We start from the raw sequence: 18,141 nt of genomic DNA on the forward strand, positions 1-18,141 counted from the left end.
TGTTGTAGTTAATTCTTACTGAACTGAAAACTTTGGTCTCAAAATAATTTCAATCAATCGATAACTTTATTTCGGCCAACTCAGGCCATAAAAGTACATTAATACAATCATAAAGCAAAAGAACAAACTAATTAATAAATAGCATTAAATATTACAGTACAAACATGTATTCTAAATTTTTACAATTTAAAAATATGATTTAACCATTCCTGGAATCAAATAAAACAAGTTTAAAATTCGTTAAAAGTTATCCGTTTTAAAAATTTAATTAATGGGTAATACATATAACCCCGTTGTATGTGCCTCCATGGATTTCTTGAAAAAACGGGCAAGCATAGGGCTCTACACACAACTAATTAAAAAAAACTCCCGCGCTTGTGCCACATACCATTCAGGAAGCGCGAGACAGCAAAAACAACAGGGGGATAGGTATCGTGCTTTAAGATCCTAAAGGCTTGTAAACCGTTTCTAACTCCTAGATTTCTACAGATAGGAATTATCCATCGTTTACGGGATGCAAGATATGCAGGGCAGAGGAAAAACACATGAATTTCAAGCTCTGTCTTATATTTACACGCCAGGCATTCTTCATTCTTTGCATTATCCCATTTATTGGTGAACGTCATAAGAGGAAGAGTCCCCAATCTAAATTGAATGTATAGTTTCCTGGCCTGGGGAGGATAAATGAAATCTAAAAACTCATTTTTTTTTTGTATTCCGCCTTCACTTGTAGGCACCCTGTTTGGACCACGCCCCTTTTGCCTGTTGGAATCCCTGACTCTTCTCTCCACACTGGCCGGACCCTGGATGTGCTTTCTGAAGCGCCAGAAAGCGCTGTGGTTTGCCACTTTTTTGTGAAAACTTTTTTGACCCCCAAGCGCGAGGAAGCACTGATTCAGTTGTCGTGAGTTTCTGCTATGTGTGCTTAGTCGCGCTGTTTTCTTTTCTGAATTACTTCGGACCGTGAGTGCGAGGACTTGCCACTCTCCGTGTTGACCAGTTTCACTTGTAAGCGCAAGGACTCGCTGTTTTTGGTTTTGTTTGGTTGCTTCAGTTCGTGACATAAGGACGCGCTATTTCCTCATTTTCCTGTCAGTTTTGTCCCCACAAAAACACAAAAGTGCGGGCTACATTTTCTCCGCAAAATAATTTCACTTTTCAGACCGATTTGAGGAAAAGGGTTAGCATGGTAGTGCAAGTGTTTCTACTCCTTTAACCTATTACCATCACTCTAAGAACATCAGGAAAATTAAAGCTCACTTTCCTTTTTAGGTCTCGCACCTGGCGATTACAGCGCGAAAGCGCTGTCTCGCCTGCAAGACCTATAGTCACCGGCTCTGCTTCCCAGGAGACGGGAGATGGGCACGCGCAGCATGCCGGAATCAGATCAGGTCGCTCGCGTGAAAAGGCGCTCCGACTGTGAACTGTTGCCGTTAGCTTAGTAGCTTTCAGTTTCGTTCACGCGCCTCCTAAAACTGGCTCCCTGGCACAACCACGACCAAGCCCACCGCCCGCCTGCCCAGAGGAAACGTGCAAAGTCGAACATGCACCTATAACGCCGTTCACATCTGCCAGCATGCAGCCCCAGTCATCTGGCTGCTGTGCAGACTGTTCTTGCCGGCCTGCTCGGGGTTCCAATGCAACGCTCTGCAGGTCTCCCTCAGCATACGGGAGCCCTGCAGAAACACACCCCACCTCTCTGACTTCTGAAGACTTTCACCGCTACCTCAGGGCTCTCCCTTCCTCATGGGAGCCCCGTGTGAACGAGCATGACCAGCCTCTTCCGGCCGCATCACAGGCCCCGCCCATGTCACGGGCAACGATGCCTGACTTCCTGCTTTTGCCCCCTGGCCGCAACGGTGAATTATTGCTTGTTATGTTAATGCCAGAAACGCATCAGCAAAGGAAGCAAGGTTTTATTGGAGTCTCCGCAAACTGAAGATAGAGGTTTAAATGTTTCAAAATATGTTCGTCACAATCCCTCAATATCCACGCGGCGCTGCTCATGCCTCCTGCCCCGGTCTTCGCATCGCTATACATGCCTCGCACCTGGGCCCTCGCAGTGCTTGTTATTTCACAGCCTAAGTCCTAACAGCACTGTTTATTCCACAGCCTGGGTCTTTGCAGCGCTGTTGATGCCTGCTGCCTGGATCCCCGCAGCGCAATGATGCCTCGTTTTTTTAAGGCACAGTTTGCACATAAAATAAGACCTTTGGGAAGTGGATAGGAGGTATTGTGGTGTGCTGTGGCCTCCCAGGGGGCGATCCTTTATCCAGCTTGGGCCATTAACCAGGCTGCATCACTGTAAGCCGTACTGCCCACACACGGACAGCTTGCACCGCCACCCCCTCCATCAGAGGACAATCCGCCTCCCCCCAGGGAAATTCAATTAAGAGTGTCTGTCTCCTTCCCCAGTCAATGAATGACACCATCAGGAGACCACCCCCTCCCCGGCGACGTGTATATGTGTATATGTGTGTATATGTATCTATTGTTCGCTGTTTATGCCTGGTTGAATCTGTTATGTTGCATCTTTCCTTCCAACGTGCAGAGAGAGGTCTACGTGCAGCTGGCGGCCTCTGGTCCCGGCTGCGGGGAGGCGGCGGAGTGAGTCCGGGCACCTGCTGCAGAAATTCGTGTGCCCTGCTCACTATGGCTTTTAGTCTTAGAAAGCTAGCTCGGCGGGTCTGTGTGCCTACTGCAGAGAGCAGTGTACAGCTTCAAGCAGCCACTTGGAGCTCATTTAACGAATCCATGCGCCGTCCTCGGAGCGCTGTGTGTAACCTGCCTGCTTCCAGCTCACTGAGCTATCCCAGGGGTTCCTCTACCTGCTCCAACGGTGCGCAGATTCCCAGCTGCAGTGCCTGTTCGATGGCTCCGCGGCCCTGCACCTGCGGGGCTTTTCTGTTATGCACGGGTTCCAGTCTAACTGTCCACGTTAAGGTGCCTGCTGCCGAGCTCTGTGTGTTCTGTGTGTCACAGAACCACATCCTGGCACGGACAACTCATACACTGGTGCTTCCGACTGACCTCTGTAGGATTATGGTTATTCGTGGCCCATTGTGGTAGGAGCAGGTTATCCATTCCGGGATTGTTTGACCTCCTACAGCACTGTTTCTCGGAGTCTGTTTTTTCTTCTATCGAGTCCAACCCGAGTAACTCCGATTGTATCTATAGCAGCCACAGACCAGTACCTGGAGTGAGCAGTCCCTGCAGTAAGGCGCTAGCAGGAGATCTTGAGTGAAATGGTGTTCTCTGACACGCATTTCTTAGTGGGCACCGTCCTAAAGATGCGTAGGGCCGTGCGCAGGCTCTGCTGTTTTCGTTGTGGCAACGTCTGTGGGCATCTCTGTGTATTATGTTCATTCTAGTGATGTGTATTTTTGACTACTATGATGATGTCTCTTACTGATTTAGATGGGAGGATCTCGGCTGGGCCAGTAATGCTTTTTATACTTCCAAGGTCGGTCAGCAACAAAAGTACCAGGTAGCTGTTTAATAGCACTGGCAGCTGTGCAAGTGGTCCACGGTTCCTGGCAGAAGATGGGGCTGGGGGACCCGGGATGTCGGCGGCCTGTGTGTGGCCGGGTGGCACCAGTGCTAGGCACTGTTGTGCAGTGGGGCGGTGGTGCCGCTTGCCGTCACTGGCACAAGCAGGCCTCTCATCGACTCAGGGGGGCACTGGCTGGTTGAGCTAAGAGCCTACGACGACCTGTTGTTTCTACAGACTAAACGCAAACCGTGTTGGTTAAAGAATGTTTTTAGGGTGTTAGAGCGGCCGCTAGAAGTCGGGTGCCAGGCGGATCCATATTTTGTTTGGAGAGACCACTAGAGGCGGGTGTGAGGGCAAGGATCCAAGTAAGGGGAGGGCTTTTTCAGAGTGCCCCTGAGAATAAGCCAGCACCTAAAGAGGGTGTCTGGTGAGGGTAGCAGCGCTAGCCCTCCTACGGGGCTTATGTGTGAGTGGTGTTGGGGAGTGCATGTCTCTGTGTCCGTTGTTAACTGCTTCTGTCGGTACCCCTCCCTGATTCACTTATACTGTGTGTATCTCTGTAGACTTCGGAATCCTCGGCCGGCACTAGGGCAGTGCGAACGGTGCCGGGTGCTGACTTCGGGTCGGCGCCGTGTTTCCACGATATATTGTGGATGTAAAAGCACCTGCTGCAGATTCTTTGCCAGCAGCGATTGCCAGGCAACTGTAAAAATGACAAGGTAAGTCTGTGATTAACATTAATAAGCAAGCCCCTCCTTCCTCCCCACCACTGTTGGGCTGGGGGGTCTCTGACGCGGAAAACCTACACACAGGGCTGAGGGACATACAATCTGATTTACACACAAGTGCCGTCAAGCTCTCGGTTAGTGCGGGAGAGCGGAGGGAGCTGCACTCACGTCCCTCTGATTCATGCAGCCACTCGCACTGATTCACTGCCAGCTTCATCAAAGCAAGCATGGGAACCTTGGGGGTGCACACGTGTGAACCATTAGCCTGTGCGTGCACTCCTCCCGGGACCCCACACCTGGGTTGAATTGGGGTCACAATTCGGCCCAGGCAGCCAAAAAAACAAGCATTTGCAATGCAATAGGTCTCGCATTTACTCCAGTTTAGCTATTGGCATTGTAAATAACAATGCCTTTTATTTATGTTGTAAAAACAGAAACAAAAATAAAAGCATGGTCATTTCCTATGTCAATAGCTCAAACTCACCTAAATGCGAGACCTATTGCATTGCAAATGCTTGTTTTGTCCAAGTTATCATGGTCTTAGAAAGAGTTGACTGATTAAAATATTGAGAAATTAAGGAATCTAAGCATAAACTCTGAGGAAATGTAAATAATATATTTGGACACAAGCGGATTTTGCCATTTCGCTTAGTGCCCAGGTATTGCACTCTTCTGTATACAATCTTACTGTCTTTATTTATAACTTGTAGAAGCATTCTCTAGGAAGGATACGTGGCCTTTGCAATTTAGAGTACTATTATTTTATGATGATTTTTAAGTGCCCACTAAATATAGATATTGATTGAGTAAAAGATAGTTTCTTGGTATATTAAATTGTGCATTTTTTATTAGTAGATGTGGATCAATTGATGTTATTATGTATGTTAATGTATGTTAACTTTGGTTATTATAGCAGTGTATTTTAAAGTGAAGATTTTTACTGATCTATACATTTTCTATAATACAAGGTTTATCTATTGTGCTATATGAAATAAACACATGTGACTGAAGGAAATGTATTCTCCTAATTTACATAAGGATATGTGTTTTATTTTATTTAGGATACATGATAGCCATAGTAGAATAAAAAACTAAATTCAAAGAAGGTTTCCATTCGATACTAATGTGCCAGAGTCTTTCTTCATGTTAGGGTGACATTTTCAACAAATTGCAAAATTACTAATGACAGAGAAAGGGTAACATTATAACCAGAGTTTGAGAGGTGGAAGTATAAACAACGGCCCAAATATGTAAATATGTTGAAAGGTTGATGTCCCCATACCGGAGATGTCAGAAGTTTGGGAATATCTTTTACAGGCAAGACTAAACAAAGCTGGAACATGAGTACTGTTTCTATTAGGGGGCATGTCTTGGTTGGTTACCATTCTTTAACCTCTTCTATGCTCATGACGAGCTGAGCTCGTCATGAGGCACAGTGCAGCTGCACTCATGACGAGCTGAGCTCGTCACGGCCGTTGGAACGTTGCACGCGGGGATAATTACCCCGCTGTGCTGAACGTTCGAAAAACGGGTGTGGTTGTGACGAGCTCCACTCGTCATGAGTGCAGCTGCACTGTGCCTCATGACGAGCTGAGCTCGGCACAAGCACAGCAGCACCGCGCGCGGCCCCCCTCCCCCCGCACAGCGAGGGAAAACACCCCGCAGCGAAGGGGTTAAACGATTTTTGCACCTTCAATGTAACTAAAGTAGGTTAGTCTTTTTATTTTGTTGACGTGCTGGATAACATTATTATTGCCTGCTATCCCCTAATATTTAACACAAACAAATGTTATTCAACGTGTGGTCCATTTTAATAAAGCAAACACAAGGAGATGATGGACGGAGCACTGAAACCTTTCAGACACTCACCCCCAGTCACAGATCTGGGTTGAATCCATCATCATTCTTTAGCTCACTTCACCACCTCAGTTCAGACCCAGCTATATGCAAATCAGTCTTGACCCTGTGCCTCATGAGAACAGTCCAGCCCGAACTGCCAAGCCAGGTCTTCCCTGAACCGGAAACAAGCATCCTGGGACTAGTTTCTGGGTAACACCCTTCATCAGCCAGGCTAGCTTGAATCCAGTGGCAAAGTGAGCAAGGAACCCACGTCTGGGCATACCCTGCCAACTTAGGCCGAACAAAGCAAACACAAGGAGATGATGGACGGAGTGCTGAAACTTTTCAGACACTCACCCCCAGTCCATTTTAATATCCATGAGAAAATATAAAACCTCAACCTTCCTCTTTTACCTTTGGGCTTTTACAACCATCTCCCCTCGTTTAATTTAGCTTGTGCCTGTTGAAACCACTCATATACATAACGGTCAAAGAGATATTCTGCATAAATCTTTAATAGAAAACATTGTTTTACATTTATTTAAAAAACTATGACTTATAATCTTATAAAAAGTAAGCCAATCTATAATTAAGGAGATGATCAGTTCCTATTAGGATTAAATTCTACCCAGAGTTCACTGAGCTGATCCAAATCTGCAGCCACAGTATTTTCATTAATGAAGGAAAGGTGTAATTCAGTCAATATCTTCATTTATTTCTCATTCTCATTACATTCTTTTCTTCTTACCCAGTTAGCGGATATTGCAGTAGACAGCCTGTGCAGAGGAGTCTTCGCCGGAGATAGTCGAGCTCTCAGTGTGCGCTCATGCTTCCCCATGCTCTACGAGGCAGAGCAGAAGAGACGCTCTGTTATATTGGGAATGGCCCTCAGTGGAGGTAAGATAATCTGGGTGGACACTTGAGTTCAAGTTAGTAGTTTTTTAATAGCTCTAGCCATAATGGTGGCATGGATCCTGAAAGGAATCAGAGCTTTAGAAACTGGGCAGTATGCAGTCCCCATGTAGATTCCCTCTACAGTCCACTACACTGCTCTGCTACTTCCTCTGCTACTTCCTCTTTCCTCAACAGCCAGTTAATCCTTAAATCTTCTACCCGCTCACCCTTCCTTTGCACTCACTCGCTAAAAGTTTTAAATTTGTAGCTCCATAAATGTTTGTAGTTGCTTGTTAAACCCGGTACCCTATTGCACATTCTCTACCTTTCTTCTTCAACCAATCCCTGTTGCATCAATATTCCATGTTTCTAATGTGATATAACCAGTCTGAAAATGCTATCACATGATCTCCTCCATGTACTGCTGAGCTTACTCCTTCCAAGTCCTACAAAGGTTATTTTCCATGCCTCACCATGAATATTCCCTTCAGTTCCATAAAATTGGATGCCCGATGAATGCTAATCGCTGGGACTCCATTCACAAGTATTAGCTTTTGTGCATCGTAGTCATCTATTCTCTACCTTCATCCTAACCCATTTTACAACAGCTGTTGACAATAATGGCACACTTTTGTCTGATTTCCTGTGGTCAACATTGAGCAATGCATACGTGCATCGTCCCCTTCAAGTTGAACAGTGTGGACAAAAGGCATTTGGTAGCTTGCACATACACAGCCAGATTACTATTCTACCAACTCTGAACAACCAAATTGAGAACTTGTGTTAAAAGAACACACAAATTTCAAGGCCTAACACAAACTTGTGAAAAAGTGAATGCTCTTAAACACAGAAATACAGGCTTTTTTTAATATAGGTCAAGACTCCTAACGCATATTAACATCCTAACAACAAGTACAGAGAGTTTCCGCCTATAACAATGGGAATCTGATTCTCCATCTCATTCAACGTCTATAAATAGTTCAAGGAAGCAAGATCCACTTTTACGTCCTGTCCCACTTTGTGAAGAACCTTAATAATACACATAATGTCAGCTAACTGGGCCTTTGCAACAGCATTTTCCAGTACCTCCTTTAATATTTCCTCAATCCTCTAAACCAGAAGTCCTAATCCTTGCCATCTGTACCTTTTTAACCCCCGTATACCCCTCTACTTCCCTACAGATATCAAGCAGGACTGACCCATGGTACACAAAAAGCACCTCAGCAAGTCCTCTCTTTAGTTCACAAATCTACATTTGTCATCCATCAACAACCTTTCTCAGTCAGTAACCCTTTATGTGCTAGCATGCCACTCCAACTTGCTAAGGGATACTGTTTTATCATCACCAAGCTTGCCTGCAATGTGTTCTCATCACTCAAGACAGAGGTTTCACTGAATGATTGTTTTGTACATTCACACTCTACCACTTCTTTTCTGGCCTCATGGGTTGCTATTTATCCCCCTAAAACGTGATGGCCTGGTTTTCTTGCAACCTTTAACCTTTATTTGGCATTTCAGTTTGAGAAGGTGATCCATTTACTGTATCCAGACATCTGGGAGAAGAGTTGGTGCTTAACCAAAAACTAGAAAATTATTCTGTAGAAGATAGTGCTACCATGATCTGTTCAAATGGTGCTGTAACTGGTCAGTGAACCTCACCATTTTGAAAGGGTAGCCCTGATTCTTATAACCCGTATGGACTAAGCTTACTGTAAGAAGCCCATTAGGCTCAGGGTAAAGGATTCTGCTGCCAAAGTCCTGACTTCGAAGAGCTATTGCTGAATTTTCTTGTGAGTCTGTAAGCGTCAAACTTCAACAAGCATTTGCAATGCATTAGGTCTCGCATTAGGAAAGTGTGAGCTATTGGTATTGTAAATGACACATTTTTTAAATATGTGTTGGCTTTGAAAATATATAAATTAATAACATCGTTATTCACAAAGCCAATAGTTTACACTTTCCTAATCCGAGTCCTATTGGCTATGGCAATGCTTGTTGGTAGCAAGCAAGGACAGTGCTATTGTGGTGCTGAGTGATGATGTGGTTGGGCTGAGCGATGATGTGGTGTATTAGAGTGATGTGGTGGTGTCCCAGAGTGATGTGGTGGTGTCCCAGAGTAATGTGGTGGTGTCCCAGAGTGATGTGGTGGTGTCCCAGAGTGATGTGGTGGTGTCCCAGAGTGATGTGGTGGTGTCCCAGAGTGATGTGGTGGTGTCCCTGAGTGATGTGGTGGTGTCCCTGAGTGATGTGGTGGTGTCCCTGAGTGATGTGGTGGTGTTCCTGAGTGATGTAGTACTTTTTTGCCTTATACTTAACGAGATCAACGTGAAACTGGTTTGTATGTGTGTGGGGTTGTGTGTGTGGGGTTGTTTGGGTGGGGGTGGGTTGTGCATGTGTGCGGGGTTATATGTGTGTGGGGCGTTGTGTGTGTGTGGGGTTGTGTGTGTGTGTGGGGTTGTGTGTGTGTGTGGGGTTGTGTGTGTGTGTGGGGTTGTGTGTGTGTGTGGGGTTGTGTGTGTGGGGTTGTGTGTGTGTGGGGTTGTGTGTGTGTGGGATTGTGTGTGTGTGGGTGTGTGTGGGTGTGTGTGGGAGGGTGTGTGCGTGGGTGTGTGTGGGGGGTTGTGTGTGTGAGGGGTTGTGTGTGTGAGGTGTTGTGTGTGTGGGGGGTTGTGTGTGGGTTGGTTGTGTGTGGGGGTTGTGTGTGTGGGATAAAAAACCATTGGCAAAGCCAGCAAATCTCTAAGTCAGAAATTTACGACGTCTCTGGTAAGCAATGTTTTAGAATCTGCCCGACTCTCAGCTTGACATTCAGGATCATATAATTACATAAAATATCAGGTACCGGTTTTGTAACCAGAAACTTTAGGAGTTAACACGTTAAATACTGGGCCAAAATAGCAAGAAAAAGACAAATAAAGCATGTTACTTGCAACTTGTGGTTTGAGTGAACTGTCAGAAATGTAAAATCTTCAAAAGTAAAAGAAGAAAACGAAAAAAAGCAGTCTGACGGACCATCGGTTGTGTATTAAGGACATTACCAGCACAATACAAAATCGCAAAATAAAAATTTAATAAAATATCACTAAGAACTGGTAAAAAATATATTCAAAAGTACGGAGGATACTGGAGAATCCTGAACTATTTTAGGCCAAAGTTGTGGGGCACGTACATGGGGTCATTCTTAAATGAAAAGTCACTCTTGGTGAATGCACACCCATCCCTCCAAGGCATTCTAATACCCCGAGGACAGAACTTGAGACGTCCCAGTCTGGAACGGGTTAACACTGTTATGTTCAACACATTTCTGACGCTTCCGCTCCGAGTCCTTTGCTCAGAACATCTGTGCATATAGAGTCACCCTTTGGAGCACAGGGGCCTTATGCATAATGCAACCTATGTATACATTCTAAAAAAAGGCAGGCGATTCAAAGAACCACCAACTTAAAAACGTTGTGAAACAAGTAATTAGCAACATTTTATTGAATAAGCGTGGGAGCAATGAATTTGAACAGAAATGTGTAATCAATTCATTGTACCCGAATTGTGGAAGCAATGAATTTTACCCGAAATGTGGAAGCAATCCATTTTACCCGAATGAGTTCCGGAAGCAATGTTTCATCAGCAGCGCGGACACTGCATAAACCCTTGTGGCACGAGAGGCAGTGGAGAAAGGAGGCTGCGGATACAAATCGTGGACAGAAACCTGCTTTGGACGGAACTGAAGATGACCGCGCGCCAGCATCCATAAACATAAAACCCCGTCCGTGCACAAGTCAGCAGAACAGACTGTCCCACATCTGACGGCAAATGGATCAAATCCGGGCGGCGAGGCCGCCTCGCTGGCAGGAGGAATTTCTGCGGCAGATCAAAAGTGCGGAGTGCCGCAAATATGTTTGCACTGAAAGCGGGAGGCATGAACCTGAGGCGCGTACCACACTAGGCATGGCATTGTGCACTTACATGGGGGTCCAACCTGCGCTGTGCTACTGGACACACAGTTTAAATTAAATACACGTTTTTTAGGACATGCCCCACAAAGTCACTGCTATCCGTCAGTTTGGAGCATGTATCTATTATCCATGGCCAGAGCGCGTCACATATTACTTTGGAACTCCTGTTTCTGTACGGAAAGCAGAAGTCAAAGCAGAATAAATATGTAATTTTTTTTGTGGAAACGGCATTCATGCTTCCATTTTAAAGACGGTGGTCAGGGCAGAAAAACAAGAGAGGACGGGACGGAAGATACAGTAAAATACGGGCAGGAATGAAATGGAGAATACAGACGGCATTCATGCTTCCATTTTAAAGACAGTGGTCAGGACTGAAAAACAAGAGAGGAAGGGACGGGACAGAAGATACAGTAAAATCCGGCCAGGAAACAAATGGAGAATTCCGACGGCATTCATGCTTCCATTTTAAAGACGTGATCAGGGCCGAAAAACAAGAGAGGAAGGGAAGGGACGGGACGGAAGATACAGTAAAATACGGGCAGGAAAGAAATGGAGAATTCCGACGGCAGTCATGCTTCCATTTTAAAGACGGTGGTCAGGGCCGAAAAACAAGAGAGGAAGGGACCAGAAGAACACATTACTACTCGGAATCTCGCGTCGCTATGGGCTTACTATTTGCCTGACCAAGACCAATGTTTAAGTAATCAATACAACATTGGGAACTTCCAAAAAAAGTCAACAAACAACAAAATATACACTATTAAATCAAGAACCGAACAACAGCATGAGTCAAACGTGAAACTGATCGCGATACGATCTATTCAGCCCTGTAGAAGTCCGGTAACGGACGAAACGCGTTGGCTATTTGGCTTTCAGCAATTAAAAAAAAAAAGAAAATTGAATAAAGGACTGAAAATTGAAAAAAAGACTCTCTCTCTTGTTGTTTCTTTGGGAAAACAACCTCGATGCTAGTACAATTACTTAAAGATGTCAATGTGATAAACCTGTTCTTTACCTTAAATTGGGAACTCAACTTTGAAGGGTGCAGTCCAAATCCTAAGTGTAGTATGTCAAGGAAGTAGAGTTTCTTTACTTTCCCTGTTAGGTTCGTATAGGGATTACGTTCCTGGTTCTAGCACCTTCTGTCTGGATTTAGATATGGTATTCTAATAGTGGTGCAGGTTTTTGCCTTAATCCCTAAAATTGGTATAACGGGACAGAAGATACACTTCCATTTTAAAGACAGTGGTCAGGGCCGAAAAACAAGAGAGGAAGGGACGGGACGGAAGATACAGTAAAATACGGACAGGAAAGAAATGGAGAATTCCGTGCGTTGTTTAAACAAGTACACAAGAACATTATTGTAAACAAACTCTTGGCATTGCTGTGGGGGGGCGGGGCGGGAACACATTGCTTTGAAGTCTGATGGCGGGGGGCGGAAGAGCAGCTTGGGAGGCAGCATTCCATGTCTGGTGCGAGGCTGATGGGTTTGACGTGCACGCGCGTCTCACACGACTGGATCAAATGCACGGGACGTAATCCGCGCTTGGTCAAGAGTTTGTTTCACCTACTATATACTCGCCTATTAATCCCTGCGGGATATAATAGGCGAGGCCTAATAAAAAAGGCAGCTTGCCCAAGTAACCCTCTAATGGAAGCTTTTTCTTGCGGCTTTTCCCTGAATGAACTCTTTTAACCTCATGCTCCGGTTTAGGAGACCTATTTGGCAAGTAAGGAAGTATTATACAGTCTACTTTGTTCAAACCACATTTCATCAAGTACCAGATTACTAAAGTATTGTAGACATAAATAGTGGCATAACAAATATTCTATGCTCACCATGCAGGCAAGTAATTAACAATGTGCTTTTAGGGATGTCGGCATGCTGAGTGCTTTGAGCCTGCATGGGGTCCAAACAGGGCGGGTGTTAGGATTGGACAGGTTTCCAGATAAGGCGAGTACACATAATGGTCTTATTGCCTTCTTTAAGGACACACAGTAAGATAAAAATATATCTGCATACCTGTCGGCTTGCGGATGAGGGTGAGGCCAGCTGTTTAAGAGGGCGATCCCATAACTGTGAGTGGTGAAAAACTCACACACTTTAGGACGGCGATGCAGGCGTGCTAAAAGGGTAGCCTTATGGAAGTCTGCAGAGGCATGTTCTTTTTTTAGTAAGATGAATATATTGAAAAGGATTGTGAGATACGGCAAATTAGGGTACATCAAAATTTCCCAGGTTTTGAAAAAAAAGTCTTGCCACTCGCCAAAAGATCTATGGACAAGTTTGGCGCAGCGCCGCTGGCACAATGCCGCCTCCGCCATGGCCGGACTGGGAACTGAAACCAGCCTTGGCCAACAGCTCGGCCAGCCCGTGGGGGGGTCGGGGGGAGTACTAGTGGGGGGTGCTAGTGAAACGCACAACTACCTTCTCACTGCTGCTGCTTTTGTTGCAGGGGACCGATATTACGCCCCCGGTAACAAAAAACGGGCCCTTAGGGGTGTAAAACCGGCCCCCACCGTGGCGGCCCACTGGAAAAACGCCTGGTGCCCGCTACAGTCTGGCCCCAGCCTCCCCTGCGCCAATACTGCGCAAGGACCACCGGCCATATTATGAGTTGAACTCATGTAACACAAGTTCAGCTCATAATACGGTTGGCAGTCCTTTGCCTTTCCTATGACGGTTCCTGGGAATGGCAAGAAAGTTCCAGAACAGCTTGGACGGTGACGTCCAAGCCGTGATGGAACTTTGTGGGGATACAAACAGGGGGTCACATGTTGTGACTCCCTGAATGTATCCCCCATGGTGGGTTGCACATGGGGGCCTTATAGGACCTCCTTTGTTCCTCCGCCTCCAGCCTTTTCATGGCAAGACTCCTGCCATGAAATGCTGGCGGTGGACGAACTTGTAATATGCTGAGCAGGACTGTGCCAGTCCCCGCTCAGCATATTGCATTGTGGCGCAGCTGAGCCATAACCAGGGAACAACTGTTCCCCGGCGCAACTGGCAGTGCCCCCCTGATACGACTTTGAAAGATGTGATCAGCAAAACGGTGGACTGCCACCCCTGCGCCACCACGAGTCTTGCAGTCGCAAGACCACTAGACTCTTAATCAGGCCTCATGTTATTCCCAGCGTGGAAATGTTATAAGATAAATACTCCAATGCAGAATCTTTAGTGACAAAAATGCGCTTGGCATATGTTCTACTCTTGGGTGGAACTTGCAGAGGTGAGAGTGGTGTGTGTATGTGTGTATATATTTACCCATGTACTGGGTACAGAGCAGTGGATAGGTCCTGTGTCCCATAATCCGCGGGTGGCTTGGATACTCCCTTAATACAAGATCATTCAGTCATTCAATCCAAGGTCTAGTTTGTTATGGCAGAAGTGTGGCCTGCTTGAAGAGTTTAGGTTTTAACATCTCATGGTTGTCACTGAAGAGAATTTCAATTCCTGTCACCGGATTTCTTCCTGATTTTGCTGCAAGATATTTCCAATATTTTGCTAAAATTATGATATTTTCAGGAAAAGTCCAATTATTTGTAGGAATTGTGTGTGCCCATTCTACTCCTTCTTTTCGAGTTTCTTTTGCTTTACTTCTGATAATGTTTGCAGTATTGCATACACCATTGCTTTATTAATCAAACTTTTCTGCCACTGTTCCCTTCACAAAGTACCTCATTTGCTCTTTTTACTTCCTGAAGGAAAGATGTCCCAGCAGGACTCCAGCCTGATCCGCAGGGCCAAGGAAGAGAGTTGGAGTCAGTGGTCGCTTCGAAATGGCATGCAGACCCTGCCAGAAATCATGGAAGATTTCCTATGGCAGCGCGGAGTGGAAATTCATAAGGACTCCCCCATAACTGGATTGGAGAGAACATCAGAGAATGGTTGGAAGGTAGGAAAAAGCATAGCTCGGGGACAGAGGTAACATTTGTGGCTAGGGTTGTTAAAGCGGAGAGTATCTTCCATTTCTATTAGGTGCTGTGTACATTACCTTAATATATTGTAGTATTAAGCATCTCACTTTACAGCCATTCCCCACATTTCATATCTTAAATAAGAAAATCAGTCAGTTCTGTGATGATGCAGAAAATGTGGTTCCTTGAGAGCTTAATATATTGAAATTTAAAATTAAGAGTATGTGGGTCTCTCTTTTGTCTCATCCGGGACAGATAGGGATGATTGTCACAGAAGCATCTCTGTTAGACCGGATATCTTTTGGCGTGTTTCCACTGTCTTTTTTTTCTGATCTTCTGGTTTTGACTCTGTTGTTGCTGGTTTAGTGTCTTTGCGCATTTTCTCACTGCTGATCAGTGTGAAAGGGCAAGTGCTCCTAAGGTAAATTGCGCTATGGATTTGTCTTTCCTTGATTGGCTATTTGATTTACTGCTAAATCCCTAGTAGGGCCCTAGGTATGCCCAGGGCCTGTAAATAAAATGCTACTATTTGGCCTGCAGCACTGGTTGTGCCACCCACAGAAGTAGCCATGTAAGTGCATTTCAGAACTGTCACTGTACTGTCTGTGCGCAGTTTGTGACTGCCATGCCGACCTAGTAAGTGCACCCACTTGCCAGGCCCCAAAACTTCTCTTTTCTTACATGTAAGGCACCACTCAGGTCGGCCCAAGGTACCACCCTGGGCAGGGTGCAGTGTATGTGAAAGGTAGGACATGTACTAGTGTGTGTGACATGTCCTTATAGTGAAATACAGTGTATTTCGACTTTCATTATTGAAAAGCTATGTGTCACATAGGAATGAATAGGAGTTGCTTTGTAGCATCTTACAAGCATAACTTTCAAGTGGGGCAAGATAGAAGAATGGAGTTTAGTATGCAGTAACTCGGAATTTAAAAATACAACTTTTAGTAATAATGGTTTTTAAATTGTGTGTTTGAAATGGCACTTTTAGAAAGTAGGCATTTTCTCGCTTAACCATCCTGTGTGCCTCTTCTAGGGTGTGGATTGACTGGCTTTGGAGTGACAGGGTCTGGGGTTGTGCATTCACTGTAGACAGCCACTGGGGGCGGGGGTGGTGTTGAGGTGTATCCTGCCTTTCGTGGATGAGTCAGGGCTGGGTTGAACAGACCTGGGCTGCATTTAGAGTCCTGGGAGGAGATTTCCTGGTACCTGTACAAGCCTGGTCTGTCTTACTCAATGCTTTCTCTGCCCCCAGCCAGCAAGCTGGACCAGAGAGGACAGAACTGATTTGGACTAAGCACAGAAGCTGTCTGCCACAAGATAACAAAGGGAAATGACGTATTATTATTGGGGCCGAGAACCCAGATCTTTAGTACGATTTTGGATTAAGGAACCTGCTAAAAAGAGGAGCTGGATAAGCTTTGGGGAGGAACTACCACTTTGGTGTGTGCCTTGCTGTGTTGGCTGCTTCTGTCTTGGGCAGAGAAAGGGCTGGACTGAACTTTCTGCAACTTCTTTGTTTGAGTTTCTCCAAGGGCTTGGGGTAGAGTTTGCCCACTGTTCTAGAAGTCTTAGGAACAGCAAAGAATTCAAGTTCATCTGCTACACGCACTGGGAACTGTGTGTTTTGTGCTGCAACAGAAGAATAAGCAACCCAACCCCGTCACCGACTTCGCTCCCAGCTCGGTGTCCTGAAGGCACCGCAGAGGGCACCGCTGCACTTGCACCGTAGCCCTGGTCTCACAGGCGATGCTGCCTGATGCGCCACCTAGCCACTGCTTGCACCGCGACTTGTGGGCACCGCACTTCGCACTGCCTCGCTTCACACCCCCGCCCTGGTATCCCCGACAACGATGCTCCATGCCGACACCACTGCTTGTACCGTAGGTCGAGGGCACTGCTCGTACGTTACATGACGCACCGCTCTCTTCCCGCAACGCAGCCTTGGCATACCGACGCCTGCGCAATTGACTCCAGTTCGTCAGTCGACAACCACACTTCAGTAACACCGACGCCGCTGCTTGCACTGTGACATGCCAACACCGTGACGAGCAAAGCATCGCTTCGAATGGACGACTGCCACTGAGCTGCAGCCTGCACCGCTACACTTCGCACGGCAGGCCCCATGCCTGCCGATGCCAGCGCTCCCTTAACCGCACGGAGTTCGGTCTGCAACGCGTGTGACTTCAATGGTCCGACAACTTCTGCAACTACCTCCAGATCCAGAGCCTGCCAACGCCGGCTCTTTGGAGCTCACCCCGAGGTCTCCGATGCCCTGCATTTCTAAAGGTACTGTTTTGTGGGTCTTCCTGACGCCGTCGCAGGCCCTCAATGCCGCGGTCAGCCAGAACTGTTTCATTTGTTGTTCAGAGTGCCGCAATAGCCAAGGAACGGAACCATTGACTACAAGGAGCTGTATTTTAGGTCTATTTTTGCTTTTTGAAATTTCTAAGAACTGTATGGTGAATTTTGATCGTTTTTGGTCTTGTTTTGCACAGATAATATATTGGATATTTTTCTAAAACTGGTCTGGTGTCTTTTTGCAGTGTTTTCTCTATATTACTGCTGGTTATGTGCAAATGTTTTACACAATTCCTCTGAGATAAGCCTGACTGCTCATGCCAAACTACCAAGGGGGTGAGTGGGGGTTATTTCTGTAGTGTATCTTCCTTAGCCTGACCAGGAAGAAGGGTCACTACTTGGACAATGTAACAACCTTCCAACTAAAGACCCCCATTTCTAACAATCTGTTTGATTTTTTTAGTGGTCTTGATGGCATGGACATTTGTGATGTATGACAAATGCATTAATTCCTATTGATAGCGATGGTCACCTTATCCTTAAAGTAGAGTTCTGCTCCTGCAAGCTATAGATGCGTAGACCTACATTGTTTCTAACTGGGGTTAGCTACAGTTGACCAGCCACTCACTCACCTCACTCACTTGTTTACTGTTTCATCTCTATACATTGTTTCCCATTTAACCTCCAAGATCTGTTTTTAGTTTGTCATCTTTCCCTCTGACAAGTACTTAAAATCTGTATAGCACAAATCGAGTAAAAAGAGAAATGAAGGTGAATATGTTATTCCCCAGTCTGGACCTGCTCTAGTGAAAGGAATATTATTGTGGACAGCTGGGATGTGGCTGGTGACTTCTGTCTGTAGGTTATGGTTGTGTACTGTTATACCCCAGCCTTCATAAGTGTGTGCTTCCTTTTTACCAGGTCATGTTGCCAAGTGGAAGTGTGAGAGCCGATCACATCATCAGTGCAATGCCAGCCAAAGGTAGGCATCACCTGGGCTCCTGGCATATCCAGGTTT

General features: G+C 45.8%; 1 protein-coding gene across 4 annotated transcripts in view; it reads left to right on the forward strand.

Annotated features, from left to right (window-relative positions):
- Window positions 1-18,141, forward strand: part of PPOX (protoporphyrinogen oxidase) — a 377,624-nt gene that overhangs the window by 162,903 nt on the left and 196,580 nt on the right. For all 4 annotated transcript variants that reach the window (XM_078669168.1, XM_078669170.1, XM_078669169.1 and 1 more), the window contains exons 6-8: window positions 6,813-6,957; window positions 14,610-14,800; window positions 18,045-18,105. In XM_078669168.1, the coding sequence (XP_078525294.1) occupies window positions 6,813-6,957; window positions 14,610-14,800; window positions 18,045-18,105 (397 nt within the window). The remainder of the gene's footprint in view (window positions 1-6,812; window positions 6,958-14,609; window positions 14,801-18,044; window positions 18,106-18,141) is intronic.

Source organism: Lissotriton helveticus, chromosome 12 (genome assembly GCF_964261635.1).
Source record: "Lissotriton helveticus chromosome 12, aLisHel1.1, whole genome shotgun sequence".
In the NCBI taxonomy this organism is placed as follows: domain Eukaryota; kingdom Metazoa; phylum Chordata; class Amphibia; order Caudata; family Salamandridae; genus Lissotriton; species Lissotriton helveticus.